Raw genomic sequence first — 19,412 nt, forward strand, 5'->3', positions numbered from 1 at the left:
GACAAAGTGGAAAATGTGGGAGAAAAGAGCTAGTGTGCTAACGAGCAAAGGCGGCTAATCCCGAGGAGAGAGAGAAAGGACGAAATTACTTTCAGGAGGATACAAAAAGTAAGATACTGAAATAGCACAAAGAGCGAAAGAAATTGTTTAGGGACGAGACAGTACAGTAGATTTACTAGCAAATTAGCATTATGTTGCCTGAAGATAATAATTAGAAACTACATCATGACTTTTAAAACTTGTTGCAATTCATCCATTTTGGATTTGAAGCACTGCATTAAGAAGAAATTATTTGCCCATGATTTGATTAGTGCTTTGTGGTACTAATACCAAAATATATATTTTTGCCATATTAATTTTACATAAGCCTTAAACCATTAGAAATTCAGCCTACTTCATCAAACTGTCCGACTAAGCCCACTTCTCATTGTTTTCCATATACTGCAACTACGCAAGTCAGCCATCAAAGTACTGTAAAAGTCATCACAAAAACAGTTGAAAAGAGGTGCCAGTTTCTCAAATAATCATACAGTAGTTAAATGGTTTGTGTGTGTGTGTGTTGGGGAGAAAGGGGGGGGGGGCAAAGGCTGTAATTACGTACATCAAAGCCTACAATCCTGAGTGGGAAGCTGACATTTACAAGAGCCAAGCAAGATTGTTAATTACACACTTTGGAAAAGTTGAAGATTTGTTATTGTAGACTGATGCCACAAAAAAATGATTGATAAATAAAACGCACCTGCAAATGTTTAGCGATGTCGAAATAGGGTGACATAAATGGGGGAAGTGGAGCGCGTTGGATGACATTTTACATGTTCTAAACTGAAATGGTGTTTCCGGTGTTAAACGGACTAGCTTTGTCTTAGCATTTAGCTTGGCTCCTCCCTCTTTTGTCGCCATCCTTTCGAGAGGCGATGTCGACTGGCTAAGAGCGACTCTGCAACGTGATTCGGCGCGCTAGTAGCAAGCTAAAGCTCAATGCTAGCTAGCTGTAAGCAGCACAGAGCTTCCTTCGACCTGTGACTACCCGCAAGCGAAACTTTTTGGGATTGCCTCGGCAGTTCATTCTCAGTTTAGCTATTCGATGTGTTTTGATGAGGCAAAAATGCTAATTTTGCCTCCCAATTTAATTTTTTTCCTTCTTCTGAGCCGTTATAATTGCGATTAATCGCATTTTTCTACTTCCACTATTTTCTACGAAGCTTGTAACATATATTTACTTCTGTAAAATATTTTAATTCATGTCAAATCGTCAATGTATATTCACTGACTATTTTAATATCTTTCTTTAATACTTAAATACAATTATTTAACAAAAATGGCCAGAGCTGAGTCCGCTTTACATGCATCTTTCTTATAGTCTTCTCGTAGAAAGAAGTCTCAAAAATGTCTCGCGTAGAGATTTATCCGCCCACAAGTGCCACACTCCAGCAGTGTTGATTGGCAAGGTAAGTAACATCAGCAGAGGATTGTGCTCTGAGAAGATACGCCAAAGACGTACAACTAATATGATAATTGAATTTGGCTTTGCAATGTGAGCAAATTGTGGATTTCTCACGTTACACTTTACATCATTTAAAATAACCTCCAAAATTAAGACATTTACTTTGACAGCACTAATATATATGTATATAGAGACATACTGTATATAAAGGTTCTGATCTTACAGTCTTTTGCCTAATTATACTTACTAATCAAAACCACTCTTTGGTCTTTACTATGTCGCTTGGTAGAGGTACACAAACTGTGAGGAAAGGAGATGATTTTGAGCATTTTTTGGGTGAGAGATGAACGAGTAAAAAATGCATGGCTGCAGAGGACGCTGAGCACTGCGCAGGAATAATGATGCAGGAACTGTGCCGCTGGGCTTCAAACCTGCTCTTCGCGTAGCTGCATTGCCTCACGACTGTGAGTCACCCTTGTCTACCTTTTCGCTAAGCCTTTCGCACCTCCATTATTTTAACTACTATTGGCCCCTGCTTTTCCATTACGGTTTATGCTGCGGCTTTCGCACCAGTTGATGCCCTCGCAAGCCACCCTTCTTAGGATGCAGGAACGGTAGGTTCTCTCACAGTGTCATTATGGGAACAGTAGGTGGCATAGAGCACCTTTCAGTGACACGGAAATAATGACAGACATTGAAGAAAGTCCAGTGTTGTCAATTGCCATAACTTTGTAGCTTCGGCTAACACGATCCTCTTGGTTGCCAATCAAACTCTTAAACCTCACAATCTTTACAGGAGGACTACTTCCAGGAGTGCAATCGACAGCACATTTCAGCTCAAACTCAAACACCCACTCATTCTGGCATTTCTACGAATAGTGTGTGGAACCGTTCCTGCGTACTCTTGAATTCCATTCAATTGATCAAGTTACTGGAACTGACACTAAATTCTCACAGACCCCCAAATGAAAATTTGGTCATCCAAAGTCGCAGGTTCACAAAGAAAGTCTTTCTGTCCGTGCGCCACTGTGTATGACACATAAGACACCGAGCATTGACTTTAGGGATAGATCGATTATCGCCAGGCCGATTATTAGTCAAAATGCCAAATATCTGCATCAGCCTTTTTTTGGATCTGAAGGCCCATAAAGCTTGTATCTGTCAGTAGGGTGGGGGCTTTAGGACCCAGATGCGGGAAGGCAGAGCAAAGAGGCAGAGGTGCAGTCCAAAAAAGAGGTTTTAATTTCTAATCAAAAAGCTAACTTCAAAGTGCAAAATAAACGGAACTAACACAACATGAAGCTGAACATGGCAAAACAACTTAGGCAAAACTAACAGCATGACATGGATCCTGATAAGGCAAAAAAAGGTCAGCGTGACGTGGCGAATGACTTACGACAGTGGCAACAATGAACCGACACAGACAGGGGGGAGACAACCGACGAAATACACCAACACTAATGACATAACAAGACAGACAAGACTGAGGGCACTGATTGGATGACACATGAGGGTAATGGGGAGAGGTGGACACAATTAGGGATCAGGGTTGACAAAGACACCAAACAAGGAAGGGCAAGTGACCTGAAACGAGAGGAGTCCGACTTTTCACAATAAAACAGGAAATGACAAGACAAGGGGAAAACACAAGGAAAACAGAAGCTAAACATGACAGGGAGTAAACAAGACATGACAAAATAAACATGACAGTATCTCACTGAGCGGTGAATGCTTGCGAACGGAGCAAATTTTGCATTTTCATCAGGTCAGCAGATGTTTACAGACACTTTTTACTTGTCCAAAGACTTATTCAGACATTTTTTCACTGTCTGCAAAGATCTTTTGCAACCTTTTACGAACCAATTAGTTATAGTACATTCGCACGCATTTGTTGCTCAGTGAGGGAACTTTTCATTCATGGGTTTATTTAAATTCCTACTGTATAAAAATGATGCTAACACTTAAAATAGATACATAAATGACTAAATAAAATTAAGAAATGATGTTGAAATTTTGGAAAACTTTATTTACAGTCGAAAACTTTAGGGAACTATTTACTTTTTAATTTAACTTAACACATGCTGACTACCCTGCAAGCTCCCTGCAATTTTTTAAAATAATTTTTAAACAAAGCTGTCAATTCTTTTGTTCCATTTAAAATTAAAAGAAAAACGTTTAGAATATTTTCTCTCTTACTGCAAATAAATATTGGCTTGAAATATCGGTCTCCTTGACTCATAATAATCTGCCTTGAAAAAAACATATCAGTCTATCACTAATTGGCTTATTTGAACGCATGTACTCAGCTATAAAGTGGAACAAAAACTAATTTCTATCACCATGCGATAACAAACAAAAAAAGACTTGAAAGAAGAGTAAAAAGAGTGTAGGAACCCAAATAAAGATAACACGCATTCTGTTCAAATATTGAAGCAAATGACATCATCGTTTCCACCACAACATCACCGCTTGATTACACTTGAAGCATGTCAGAGGCCGAAGTGGTAAGCTTCACTTCACATGACATTCTTTTTTTTTTTTGTTTTTCTTTTTTGAGTACGGAAAAATATCTTGCATATCTCATTACCTTTGTTCCGTTTTCACCAAACATGCAGAGCCAGAATGTTAGCACAATGCCTGCAAGTGACAAATTCAAGTGAGCGTTAATAGCCACAAGAAAGAAAAAAAAGGAAATATCTTTTCTCCGCAGGAGATATTGCTGCTGAATGACAATAACATTTCCGGACAAACATGAATGTACATTGTTACAGAAAGGGCAAATGACTGCTGGGCCATGAATGACCTTTTTGGGAATATTATGCTAATTTGTTTGTTCTTTCTGTCTTCTGTCAACTAATATTTCATGCTGCAGGGTAATGGTCACATTTGATCGAGGCGGATTACAGTGTTTAAAGCAAATATATTCATTATGAGAATATACTCATTAATGACAAGACTTGCCTTAAAAAAATACGGTAGCTGCCAGACAGGTTGTTTGGTTTGTCACAAACCCAAATTTATTTTATCATGTGACTTTATGTGTTTAGATTTGTTCCATCTTCACGCTGTGCCCCCCACCTTGAAGGGGCAGAGCTTGAGCTTTGTTTTTTTTCCCCCTCCCCAGTCCTTACATTTTTTTTTAAAAATCTTAAACACTTGGGGTGCTGAAAGTCGAACATCCAGGTTTCCAGTTCTGTTGACCTCTGTTGCTCATTGTTCTTTTAACTCATTCACTCTCAGCCATTTTCACTGAAGCAACCCCCTTTGCTCCTGGCTGTTTTACTGGATTTTGACAGTTTTTTCTAGGCCCACAGGATATTGTGTTCTATTGCTATAAAAACATGGAACCTACTAAAAGAAAGATTACATTCTCTTTCATCAGGATAAAAAATAAGTATGTTTGTATCTGTTTCCGTTTTGAAGCAATTAGTATTAGAATATAGCTAAGGTTCATCATTATTCACATTGCTGTTGAAAACACTGGCAAAAAGAGCTTGTTACAACATGGCCCTGGTTGATCTCTTATACTCTGCTGCCACCTACTAGCCATTTTTTTGTAATAACTACCATTGCTTTAAGCGACCTCTTTAGGTCAGAAGCTGCATCAAATTGCTTTAGCATAAAAAAAAATATATCTATACAAATATAAATACGTTTTTGGGACCATGGCGATATCTAAAATAAAACGTTTGTGTACGTTTTTGCAAGCAAATTAGTTTGTTTTTTGGACAGATTGTGACTGGGAAAATGAAAGTAGAAATTAATAGAGACTGAGACTATATATTAAAGCAGTGGTACCAAATAAATCATGAAAATAATGTTTGATAAAAAAAAAAAAAAAAAAAGGGAGAACAATGATGATGACATGTCAAATGATCAATACTGAGCTCTCCCCGAAAAATAAAAAAATAAAAATAATAATAATGTTTGATGGCGTTTTTTTTTAATGAGAGCCACTATTCCATCTCTCATGTGTTCTTTCGCAAAGATAAGACCTCCTTATTTATTATGCATATGCATTTGTCCCTATGGATAGGAAACCAGAAGATTAAGATGAGGGGATTTGAGCGACAATTAAACCACTGCCCACGTCATTACTCATTTGTTTGGAAAATGACGTAAAAGTCCAAAGTGGCAAGTTCGGACCAACCCCGACCCGCTCACGCTATACTGCTCTCCTCTGAATATCACTCCAAAACATCATTATTAAAATAATGCATCATTTGCACCACACAATGCTTCAATAGTAAAAAAAAAAAAAATGGAGATATAAAAACATGAAATTACTTAATTATACAGTAGACTGCTTCAGTCGTGCAGCAATGATTGTTTATTTATGCAATTTTTTCTTTGGCTGACCCAGTTGGGAGGCGTGTTGTCTATGCATGATGAAAGACAACGTCTGCAACTCACAACTAGATCATCATATCGTTACTTCAGGGAGCGCTGTTAAGGAAAGAGTAATCTTGTATTGTCAAAACGAGAAGGAAAGGAGCTATCGAGTGCACTTGGACAAAAGGTAATACATTAGACACAAAATGGATCCCAAGAACCTTGGCAAATGTGCCGTTTGTCCATTATCCGGTATCTCTGCAGCTTTTGATTAAACATGAGTAAATAGTTTGAAAAAAGACAGAAGAGGGATGTGAAAGTTGTCATGGTGACTCGAAATTCTCTAGTGGTCTCAGCCATTACCAACGTTTTTTTCTTTTGCCATGAGTAATTTACCACGTAGCACTTAGGCATATTTGATGCGTGATCTCAAAGTAGCATCGATGAGACCAAAATAGTGGTTGGAAAGCAGACGACCGAAGAGACAAGAAGCACAATTACAGTATGTCATTTGTGAGAATGAACGAGCGAGTCAAACACAGAAACAAAAGACAAACACATATATTTGCAAAATTGTAACTAAATGTCCAAATCCCAAATTAGTTTTCACAAATGCTCAAATACAAGTCTGTTTTTGTTTTTGTTTCGTTATCCAATCAAAATGGTCAATATAAGACCACTTGCTGTTGTAATGTAAAAGTAACATAATGTAAGTAATAAAAACAGCTGAAACTGAAAACAACACAACTCAGCCACTGCCACTAAATCAGGTCAACAAGTTGAAGATGTCGAGGCTGTGTATGTAAATACGGAGGAGTGGGATTGCCAATGTGGCGTAAACATTCCATATGTGCGAATATGTTTAATGGTATTTTTGGGTGCATTTGAACGTACTGGTATGCTAAATGCTAAAAATTTTGCATTTTTTTACCATAACGCCACAGGGTATAAGACTTGCACATGTGCATAGCCCCCAGTGGCATTACGGGAGAAAAATACCGGATGGAAAAATTATTTTTTGCATAATACTTATTTGCAAGAACGTACTTTGAACGTATTTGCAAATATATATATATATATATATATATATATATATAAACTTCCATGGAGTAAAAAAAAACTGTACTGAATTATGTATAATTCCCACCTACACAAATCAGCCATGCATTACATTATAATGGACACTATACAAATATTAAGTCTCACTGAAGTTAATATTACCTTCATATTGTAAGTACTAGTTTGACCCTGGCTCCAGAGGGAGTGTAGGAGGAGAAAAGAACTTAGTTTACAGTATAGCCTACACAAACCCATTATGACCCTGCGGGAACACTTAATTCAAAACTTTGCTAATGATGACTATTTAACATAAAATGATTTATTACGAGGGACCAACACTGACCTGCGAGATCTTTTTACACGTTTTGTAATAAGAACTACATAACATGAACAACAAATCCACATATTTTATTTTGCTTAAATAATTGATATCATACACTGTAAATGTGCTTCACTGCTTTCTTCTTCACCAGTAGTCCCTTCCCAATGGTTCCCTTGAGCTAAACATTATTATGGGGATTTTTTTTATTTGAGTGTCCTAATCCGTCAAAGAATGCAAATGCAAAATATGTACACAATCAAAGAAGGAATTTGACAGGCAGTAGTATAACCAAGCCTATGATGTATTCTTGCTTGTCAGAATAAATCATCCACTTCAGAAGGATTTCTAACTAATAACGAGATGAAAGTATTTTATTACGTAGATGGATGAATGATAGATTTAGAAATAAAATGCTGGAGAAAAATGACGCCGAAAATCATTTAGAATTTAACGTTATAACCTGACAAACTATCGACAAGCGATGACTCATTATGGACGAAACTTTTGATCGTTGCCTCTGAAACGTCTTGCCTGCCTACCATCTTCCCACCCGTTGGAACTGGGAACTAAATCACAGCCAAGCAGAACAGAGACTCAAAGCTTGTGTCCTCTGGTCAAGCTCGTTTCTTGGAACTAGTCACACAAAGCAGCATTTCAACATCCCTCTTCTTATGGTCTTAGGTGGGATTTACACCACATGTCCCAAGTGCTCATTTCCAATGTTGTGCCTATATCCGTTTTTTTTTTGTTTTTTTTTTACACTCTATTTTCAGCTAAATTAAATATAAATACAGCACTACACTTGTGTAATGTAAATAACATACTTCTAAACAAATGAAAGTAAGACATTGGGAGATTTCTATTGCGGATATCAATAGGGAAACTTTTAGAAAATATTAAAATTGATAAATTAGCCAATCCTACAGACAAATCACAAAAACATGCTAAAAGGGTAACCCATACGCACAGATACATTTTATATTTTTTTCCACAAATGGATACATTTCTTATGTTACCACAAGAAAGAAACTATATATATATATATATATATATTTTTTTTTTTTAATAGAGTGAAATTAGTTTATTTATATATGTTTGAGTCGTCCTGTTTTGTTAAAAATCACTAGTATTGAGTCACTCATGGCTCTTAGATCTTTGGAAAAGCTAAATCTTTATCAATAGGGAAACTTTTAGAAAATATTAAAATTGATAAATTAGCCAATCCTACAGACAAATCACAAAAACATGCTAAAAGGGTAACCCATACGCACAGATACATTTTATATTTTTTTCCACAAATGGATACATTTCTTATGTTACCACAAGAAAGAAACTATATATATATATATATTTTTTTTTTAATAGAGTGAAATTAGTTTATTTATATATGTTTGAGTCGTCCTGTTTTGTTAAAAATCACTAGTATTGAGTCACTCATGGCTCTTAGATCTTTGGAAAAGCTAAATCTTTATCAATAGGGAAACTTTTAGAAAATATTAAAATTGATAAATTAGCCAATCCTACAGACAAATCACAAAAACATGCTAAAAGGGTAACCCATATGCACAGATACATTTTATATTTTTTTCCACAAATGGATACATTTCTTGTGTTACCACAAGAAAGAAACTATATATATATATATATATATATTTTTTTTTTTTTAATAGAGTGAAATTAGTTTATTTATATATGTTTGAGTCGTCCTGTTTTGTTAAAAATCACTAGTATTGAGTCACTCATGGCTCTTAGATCTTTGGAAAAGCTAAATCTTTATCAATAGGGAAACTTTTAGAAAATGTTAAAATTGATAAATTAGCCAATCCTACAGACAAATCACAAAAACATGCTAAAAGGGTAACCCATACGCACAGATACATTTTATATTTTTTTCCACAAATTGATACATTTCTTATGTGTTACCACAAGAAAGAAACTATATATAAATATATATATATTTTTTTTTTATTATTATTATTATTATTTTTTTAATAGAGTGAAATTTGTTTATTTATATATGTTTGAGTCGTCCTGTTTTGTTAAAAATCACTAGAATTGAGTCACTCATGGCTCTTAGATCTTTGGAAAAGCTAAACCTTTTGGAAAAGGCTTTGGGAAAGCATTTTTGTGTGTTTGATATGCACAGCTAGTGGTTGCAAAGTACTCGTACCAATTTTTTTATTAATCAAAGCATTTGTGACTTTAAAGAGAATTCAGTCCCTTGAACGATGTTGTTGATTGGTAACTTTATTATTTCCAGAAAAGTATTGATTAGGTAGATGGGAGGATTCCACCCGACAAGCAACAAAATGCATAAAGTGTTGCGAACATGGTTGTAAGATTGATTAAGATCCGACAGAGTTTGTCACGACGAACAACAAAGTTGCACCCCCGTGGAGTAAACATTTTCTCTGCTCCTCCGTTTGACGTCGTCACACACTGTGGTCTTAAAGCCTCCCCTGAGGCTTCACGCTGCTCCATTGGGCCACATCCCGATATTTGCGACACCTCGAAAAGACTGACAATCCCTCTGTCAGGTAATTAGCCTAATTAGTCGACCCACTCACCTCCCCCTCCCCTCCCTTGGTTGGCTTGAGCAGTGCAGTCATTAATATCATTAGAGCACGGGTCATAAAGTATCCCATGCCGTCGTGATGAAGCCTCACACCCGTCTCTGCGAAGGAAGAAATAATAACCCTGGCTGGATCGAGCGGTTTGAAATGAAACCATGCAGCGACGTGGGTGCTTTATTGCACTCTACTAATCAAGTCATGTCTGACGATTCCCAGCCATGTAGGTCATCCTCGAATGAAGGACATCTCATCCTAATGTTTTCCTTAACAAGCCATCTTGAGATAACACGAGTCGTTTTTCTGCCCTTGGAGAGCGTGTTTTCTCCCTTTTAGCACCATCACTTTAAAGCGGTCACCTGGATGATATATAGCATCATTTTATGTTCTAATGGGAAACAATGAAGGGACGTTACCTTCATAGGATGCTTTAAATCCCTGGCCGCTCACTGCGTAGTCAGATAGCAGCCACAAAGTGAGTCGGGAACCCGTGCTGACAATGGGCGATGGCAGCTGGAACCCAGTTAACCTGAAAACAAATGAACAGAGCGACAATAACAATCAGACACCAAGAATCAACAACTGAGTTGGCTGCAAGGTCACGTATTTGGCCATCTGCTTCATGACGCATTCAGGGTGAACTTTTTTTTTTTTTTTTGTGTGCGTCTATTTAATGAGGTCCTGAATCCTCCAGAAGCAATTTCAAACGACAACACCTCAAGACGAAGGAGCTCGATAGATTTTTCTCCATCAGCACAGACTGAGGGACCGCAATCATGCCGTGAATCAGACACCGTGTAAGAATGAGCAAACAGTTGAGTAGACAAACATAAAACTGTCAGGCCCCGAGTCAACAAACATCTCTAATAACCACGCCGAACATTTTTCGATGTGGGAGTTAGCTGGAATAGAAAATATGTTTGCTATTTAGGGAGAGAAGCAGAAGCAGAGTGCACATACAGCGATTCTCATGTCTGTCAAGCAGTTTTGGCTCGCCTCCATCGCAACATGATTGGGAAAATGTAAACTATGCATGTGACAAAGGGGACATTTCCACATAGACCGGCAATATGCATATTACATATCAAGTTGAGTAGGAGAAAAGTCGATAAACTACACAAAATCTGAAAGGTAAGGACACATTTATATATTTGTTTGTTGACTTGGGATGTGTTTTTTCTTCTTTTTTTTTTTTTTTTTACACAGCTGGTATTTGCCATTTGAATAGGGTAACTAAATTGTCAAAATTAAAACAAAAAACCAGGACACTACAATTTTGCTGAAAATCAAATATACGATCATTTCTCACCAGGAACTATTTATAACAAATTCAATTGCTTCTCAATCTGGTGACTGTTGGTTTTGTACATATATATATATATATATATATATATATATATATATATATATATATTTTTTTCTCTTTTTTTTTGCACAGCTGTTATTTTCCATTTGAATAACTAAATTTTCAAAATAAAAAACAGCGACACTAGAATTTTGCTGAAAATCAAATATACGATCATTTCTCACCAGGAACTATTGATAACAAATTCAATTGCTTCTCAATCTGGTGACTGTTGGTTTTGTACATATATATATATATATATATATATATATACTTTTTTTTGCACAGCTGGTATTTTCCATTTGAATAAGATAACTAAATTTTTCTAAATAAAAAACAGCGACACTAGAATTTTGCTGATAATCAAATATACAATCAATTCCCACCAGGAACAATTTAGAACAAATTCAATCGCTAGTCAATCTGGTGACTGTTGGTTTTGTACATATATATATATATATATATATATATATATATATATACTTTTTTTTTTTTTTTTTTTGCACAGCTGGTATTTTCCATTTGAATGAGATAACTAAATTTTCAAAATAAAAAACAGCGACACTAAGAATTTTGCTGAAAATCAAATATACAATCAATTCCCACCAGGAACAATTTAGAACAAATTCAATCGCTAGTCAATCTGGTGACCGTTGGTTGGTGGTTGTGTTATTACTTTTGCTAATGCCAAATGCTATCTTGGTACCATTATTCAACCTTTTTCGATCGGTCCCGCCAGCTGTTGGAAGTTGGTTGTGCAGTTTACCTTGAGCCGATCCCGCATTGTAACATTGGAAATATGCTGCCAGAAAAACTCTATAAGCACATTTCCCATTATTCTTAACCCCTTCAGACCCATAGATGGCATATTTGTGTGTCTAAACCAATAAAACATATAATTTGGATGATGTCAACACTTCTGGTTCATGATTGGATCTTAACTAACCAATCACAATCGCAAGTTGATTTGCATGATGTTCATGTTAAAAATGTTGCATATGAGCTTAGTAAGTTTACAACACGCTACAGACATATCCTAGCGTCGTTATAACAACTAAAAACATGAGTCAACCCTCCTTCTACTTTTGCATGAAGTCATGTTACCTGATATGTATTTTCGCCTTATGTTTCTAAACAGATAATAAGAATCATTAATAAATGCATGATTGCATGATTAATGTCAAAGCATGATGAGTGTTTTAAGTACCACTGATTGTCACACCCGTTGCTGCTTTGTCGCAACGGAGATTACTATCATAATGTAGCATTTTAAGTGGATAAAGTCAACTAAAATGCTGCTATAACAACAATGAAAGTTCATTTGTGTATGAATATGTTGTTTGTTTTGCTTGAGCTCCTGGAATAAATATATAACATTTATGAGTCCTTTATGACTTATTGTGCTTTTATTGAATTGTGCTTTGCTTTGTTGTGCTGAAGGTCCACTGTGTGTAATTTAGGGTGCAGAAATTGAATATAATATTTCAATAATTAGTTTTAAATTAGTGTGCATTGCACTGGAAAAGGCAATTGCTTTTACTGAGACTGTTCCCTTTATAGCAACTTAGAGAGCAGATCATCCTCTGTTTCGCTTTAGGTTAGATGGTATATGATGATGATATGCGTATAATTGTTTGATGCGGATGCAAATGCTCATACACATACAGTACTTCACTGACATCTAATGATACATTAGCATTGCTATGTTGATTACACAGATCGTCTGTGACAGGAGGTGGGAGCAACATTTGTGCCAGTTGGGCCAGCTGCATTCCTGAAACCGTTCACAAGGTCAAAACGTGGACACGTTTTATCCAAGGGGGGAGCAGGGAGGCTCACAGCCGAAACAAACCGGGGTCCATCATGGGCAATCCATCCCAAACCTCTCCACAGGAAGGCAGATCTCATTTTCCAACACAGTCATCCAGTTCTGCTGTCATAAATAACGTTAGGGGACATCATTTTTACCCTTTCACTATAAACCACTCACCTTTGTATGACGGGTGGACTCATCATTGCGTGTGCACACACACGCACGCAAAGATTACCACGTGTATACAAGTATACTGTACATACTGTATATACAAAATGCATGTAGATACATATATATATATATATATATACATATATATATGTATATATATATATATATATATATATATATATATATATATATATATATATATATATATATATACATGTATATATATATGTATAAATATACATATATATATATATATATATATATATACGTATATATACATATACATATATATATATTTATATATATATATATATATACTGCATGTATATATGCGTATAAACATATACGTATATATACGTACTGTATAAACAGATAACATATATATATATAAATATATGTATATATATATATATATATATATATATATATATACATGTATATATATATATGTATAAATATACATATATACGTATATATACATATATATATATATATATATATATATATATATATATATATATATATACTGCATGTATATATGCGTATAAACATATACGTATATATACGTACTGTATAAACAGATAACATATATATATATATAAATATATGTATATATATATATATATATATATATATATATATATATATACAATATATATATATGTATATATATATATATATATATATACACACACACATATATATATATACACACACATATATATATATATATATATATATATATATATATATATATATACACACACATATATATATATATATATGTATATATATAGTCCAATGCTGCTTAGTCTTTTAGCTCTGAAGTTTTTTTGGAGTTTACTTTAAATTAGCGTTTTGTGTTTCCTCAAGCACGGATTGCCCGCATGGATATATGCCCCTTTCAAAATCTCTTCGCACCCCTGTTTTATGTCTTGCTTAGAGAGGTTCCCCAGTGTTTCACTTAGTACCACTTTGGATATGAGCAGTGCACATTAGAAGCAAGGGGAAGATGAATCAGTACAAAAAAGACATAAAGACGCATAATTTTACTCCTCGCGGTGGGGTGTAGCAGCTAAATAATGGGACACGTGTTCATGCAAATAGCCCCTTTGCTGACCACAAATTGAATTGGAAGGCAGCCATCTTGATTCAGCGGCGCACTGCGGGGTAAGCGGGGGGGATGATACAGAGCAAGTTGGAGGAAACTGAGAGGGAGCCGATTGTCGCTGCATCAAAGTCGAGATCGTCTGGCCCGAGCTCTACACCAACCCCAAATCATTTACAGCCAACAAAACAAAGTGGATACCACGTAAAAAAAAGAAAAAAAAAAAAAGAAGCTGGCTCGACAAGAGAAGGGAGATTTAAGACAGCGATGTGATTATGGATTGTGGACATATGGGGCATGCTTACCGCATGGTCGCAGACTGCCTGTTACCGAAGTGGAGATGTGCGGCATGATTGCAATTGAGAGCCACAAAACAATGCCACTATATCACAGCTATCGCAAAGTGGGTGGCGAATAGATGGCTGTGGAATGAAAGATGGCGAGAATGGAGAGGATGCAAGAACGGCATACTAATACTATAAGAGTTTAGAAGTGTGCTGCCATGTAATTAACCGCGTGATTTAACTCACAATTAATCACACCTTAGTCACACATTTTATATCGTTCTAAATTTTCAATAAAATTGCTTTCAAATTTTTTCTTGTTTAATAACATAAAAGAGGACAAATATGTTTACCTAGTACAAATGTGGTTGTATCTTTTAATTCATTGATACTGTAATTTTATAGTAATCCATAGTTATTTGAAGTTTAAAAGATTACTGTACAAATTTAGATGAGTGTAAAACAGTCATCGATTTCTGCTGAGGTAAGTTTTTTCTGCCACTAGGTGGCATTAGCATTTCATGTTGGATGTTGGTGGCAAGAACAGTTTATTTTTCATTTAAAATAAAAAGCAAACTTAATTAGACCATGAAACAACTTGTTGACTTCTGCCCATTATATTAATTATAAATCAAGTAGACCCCAGTCGAAACAAATATATATATATATATGTTTATTTATTATTGCTAAATAATCAGATTAGTTATTCCTTTGTACAACGTTATATGTCTGCCTTTGTAAGTTTTATACAGATGCGCAGTGTTTTTCTTTTTTTTTTGAGGACTGTTAATGTTCTTAAATGTTATTAATAAAGATTGCGAAGATTGGATTAGTTGTACTTTTTTGAAGAATACAGTACTTAATGTGTTCCATTCTATCATAAGTTGAGTTTCAGGTATAAAGAGAAAAAAAATAATTCTCTCAAAACGAGCTCTTTATTTTTCTGCATTTTATAGTGTATAGAACTAAAAACAAGTATTTTAAGTTAATGGTTATTTCAGCGCAACTCCTTCAAATGGTAAACTGTCTTGTAAAACATGATACAGTTACAATTGTAAGTAGGTGAACGCACACAAGGAACTCTACCAAAAATGAATCAATCCCAATTAAAAAAATATATAAACGTATATTTGAAAATGATGCGGTTTATTTCATGACATACGTCAGAATTGTTTTTTAAGCCACATGACAGCCTGCAGTTGCTTTAAGAAGTGAGGCCAAAGTGTGAAACCGGTTTACATTTCTCTTGAAAGGAAGGCTCGACCTAATCTTTTCCTTAGTTTGCCTGCATGCATACAAGTACATTCACACAAGTGCATTCCCTTTCACCAACATATGATTCAAATATTTTTTTCCGTGTGTAAGAAGAGAGTCTATTAAGATAAACTTTCCACCTGACTGGCTTCAGCTTCATCTCAATGAGGAGCCTCTGCTTCCAATTATCCCTCCACTCCTCGTGGGATGGAGGCAAGAGAGACCAAGAGGACACAGGATGATAACGGGCGGAAGAAGAAACACGGGAGAGACGGTAATAATGAGGGCGGGAATGTACTGTAGAAGCTCCGGCCACGAGAAGATGAATCATCATCTCCTTCATTAAGCAGCGCTGCTATTTGGATTCACGCTCCAACACCTTCTCTCACTCACACACGTACAGGTTGACTCATTTGAACGTCTGCGTTTTGAGCGTTTTTGATCCACCTTGTAAATATATGCACGTTAACGGCTGTAGGCAGGCAAAGACTGAAGGAGGTCATTCATCCGTTAAGTCTCATCGCTCAGCCTGTGCGTGCGCGTTTCTGCGTGCGTGCGCTCAGGATGGAAGAGGAACGGAGTGCTGAAACAGCTGATTTTTCCGGCAAGGGGGGAAAAATAGAAAATGAGATAGAGCGGGCAGGATTTTCATGGCCAACTGGAAGGGAGGTATTAAGACAATAAATGATAGGTTAGATGAGACACAGAGACACACAGTAATAAGTGTTGACTTTCTGTGGATGTGTGTTTGCGTGCAGATATAGATTTTTGGCATACGGTTTTTTTATGACCAATTATGATAGCTAGATAGATACTTATTCATCCCGTGGGGGGAATTTAACACCATATTTGGTAACCTGAATGCCTCACTTTGCTCAGCAGTTTGAAAAAAAAGATCATTTATATATATCCATATCCATTCCCTTGGTGGTTAGTTTTTTTTAGTGCAGTTTAATTTTAATTAGGCATGTTATGAATGGCCACCTACACTTAAGCCTCGCTGATCGGCAGATGAAGGGTTTGAGTTCCTCCACAAATGGACTTGATTCTAGCTAGTAAATGCCCCAATATTAAGTATTAATCGTGACTACAGGTCATTTATGTACATTGAGGTCAACCCAATGGGTCCGCGAAAGTTGTGTAGTTGTATGAACCGGTCCGTGGTGGAAAAAAAGTCGGGGACCACTGCCCTAACGTATCATCCTTAAATCGAACCGGACAATTTCTGCTCTAGAAAAAGGAAATAATACATTTATGCTTACATGCAAACGTTTTTCTTTGTTATTTTTAAGGTAGTATGACGCACGCAAAAAAAAAAAAAAAAAAAACGACGACGCATATCCAAGATTTAAAAAGCTGAAGTTCAGTTCGAGTGCATTTGGGTGACTCATTACAAGCTCCACACTTGACTGGGACTGAAGCTGTTGGAGGTTGAACTTAATTCACACAACTTAATTCCTACAGCTTATAAGAAGAAATTCACAACCAATTAGTCTGGCTTTCTTTTGGCCCTTCTTATCGTTTTCACGTCGGGGCAACTGTAATTTATAAAGTCACTTTGCCCAAGGCCGGGATCTTTGCTTTGATGTAAGCACTGGGAATTATTTCCATTGAATCCTTAAGTGAAGCAAATAGGTTAAAAGTACTCATTTGGAGTCCACTGTTTATTTTTCTTTAGTTTGGCGCCACTCGTCACGACGCTCAGAAAGTCCGCAGGGCATGCGGTTCACACAGCAAAGGTGAATTTGATTGTAGCTGGAGGCGAGAGGAATTTGTAAACCTCAGGCAGGGCTCCCTGGCCATTCCCCGACTCATCAATGTTTCAAAGAACTTTTCAGAAAAAAAGGATTCCTTTCTTCCTCCGTCAAGAATCGCACGCAGCGTCTCGTCAATATTTATAATTGCGTGACATCACGAGGTGTGAGTGGCAAGCGAGTCTCTCCCACGTCACGGTTTGCCGAGTGCTGATGGTGAGATAATCAGCCGCAGTCGGCGCCCACTGAGAGACGAACCGCAGTGAAGTCATTAACGAACCGGTTTCTCCACAGTGACGGGGGGGGGGAGCTGCTGCATGGTAAAAAAAAAAAAAGCGGAGTGAAGGTAAATGCGAGAGAAAGCAAGTCAAGGTGTGAAATTAGATCAAGTGTGCGCAGCTTCGGAAAAGACTGAATCATCTGCGTTGCTCGTCAATGTGGCAACACGCTACTGAGTGTTTGTCATTTGCTCAGCAGAATTGGAAAAGTCATCAACGGCGGAATTAATGGACTCACGCATGCATGTGAATGAGTGGAGGAGTTCCAGACGAGTGCGCACAAATGGCACGGCTTCGCCAGAGATAACTTCGCCATGGAGTCTTTAATTAGATGCCGGCCTTTGTCTCATCATAATTCGTCCAAATTAAAACGAGAATCGTGCATCGTTTTCAGCATTGTGACGTTCTCGTTCGTTTATAGAAGGATGCATATCAAATTTTCCAAAATCCATCCATCTATTCACCCATCCAAACATCCAACGCCGACTCATTTTTTCACATAATGATAATAAGAATCATTCATCAGATTTATATAGCGCTTTCTCGACACTCAAAGACGCTTTACAATGAAGTGAATACATTATTCATGCGCTCATACATTCACAATCTGGTGGCGGTAAACTACTTTAGTAGTCACAGCTGCCCCGGGGCAGGCTGACGGAAGCGTGTGCGCCGACCGCCAACAAACATTCGCACCATTCAGACACCGGTGTCGGTAGCACTGGAGGCAATGCGTGTGAAGTGCCTTGCCCAAGGACACGACGACACATGACTTGGGGAGAGTGGGGATCGAACATCCGACCTTCTGGATACTGAATGACCGTCTCTGCACCCTGAGCCACGCCCGCCACATACCTTACCGTCATCCATCCAACCATTGTTATATCCATCTATTCATCCATCCATCCAATTTGTCCATCTATCTTTTCATCCATTGATCCACCCATCCTTCCATCGATGCATCCATCCAACCATCCGTCCATCCATCCATTCATCTGTCCAATTCATCCATCCATCAATTCATCCATTCATCTACTCACCCATCAAAACATCCATTAATCTTTTCACATACCCGACCATCATCCATCCAACCATTGTTATATCCATCTATTCATCCATCCATCCATCTATCCAATTTCTCCATCTATCTTTTCATCTATCCTACATCCATTGATCCACCCATCCTTCCATCGATGCATCCAACCATCCGTCCGTCCATCCATCCATTCATCTATCCAATTCATCCATCCATCAATTCATCCATTCATCTACTCACCCATCAAACCATCCATTCATCTTTTCACATACCCTACCATCCATCCATTGTCCTATCATCTATCTATTCATCCATCCATTCATCTCATCCATGATCCATCCATACGTTAATCTATCCCACCACCCATCCATCTTCATTATTTGAATTCCTTGTTCTATCAATCTATTCATCCATCCATCTATCCAATTCATCCATCTTTTCATCTATCCTACATCCACCGATCCTACCATCCATCCATCCATCAATCTAATTTATCAATCCATCCATCCAAACGTCCATCATCCATCTTTTCACATACCCTACCATCCATCAACCATCCATCTAACTATCCAATTTGTCCAACCATCTTTTCATCCATCCAACCATCCATCCATTCATCTATCCAATTCATCCATCCATCAA

At 36.9% G+C, this 19,412-nt stretch overlaps 1 protein-coding gene across 2 annotated transcripts in view; it reads right to left on the reverse strand.

Moving 5' to 3' along the window:
* Positions 1 to 19,412, reverse strand: part of csmd2 (CUB and Sushi multiple domains 2) — a 197,389-nt gene that overhangs the window by 142,076 nt on the left and 35,901 nt on the right. For both annotated transcript variants that reach the window (XM_077549513.1, XM_077549512.1), the window contains exon 3: positions 10,144 to 10,256. In XM_077549513.1, coding sequence (XP_077405639.1) covers positions 10,144 to 10,256 — 113 coding nt within the window. The remainder of the gene's footprint in view (positions 1 to 10,143; positions 10,257 to 19,412) is intronic.

This window comes from Vanacampus margaritifer, chromosome 17 (assembly GCF_051991255.1).
Source record: "Vanacampus margaritifer isolate UIUO_Vmar chromosome 17, RoL_Vmar_1.0, whole genome shotgun sequence".
Classification (NCBI taxonomy): domain Eukaryota; kingdom Metazoa; phylum Chordata; class Actinopteri; order Syngnathiformes; family Syngnathidae; genus Vanacampus; species Vanacampus margaritifer.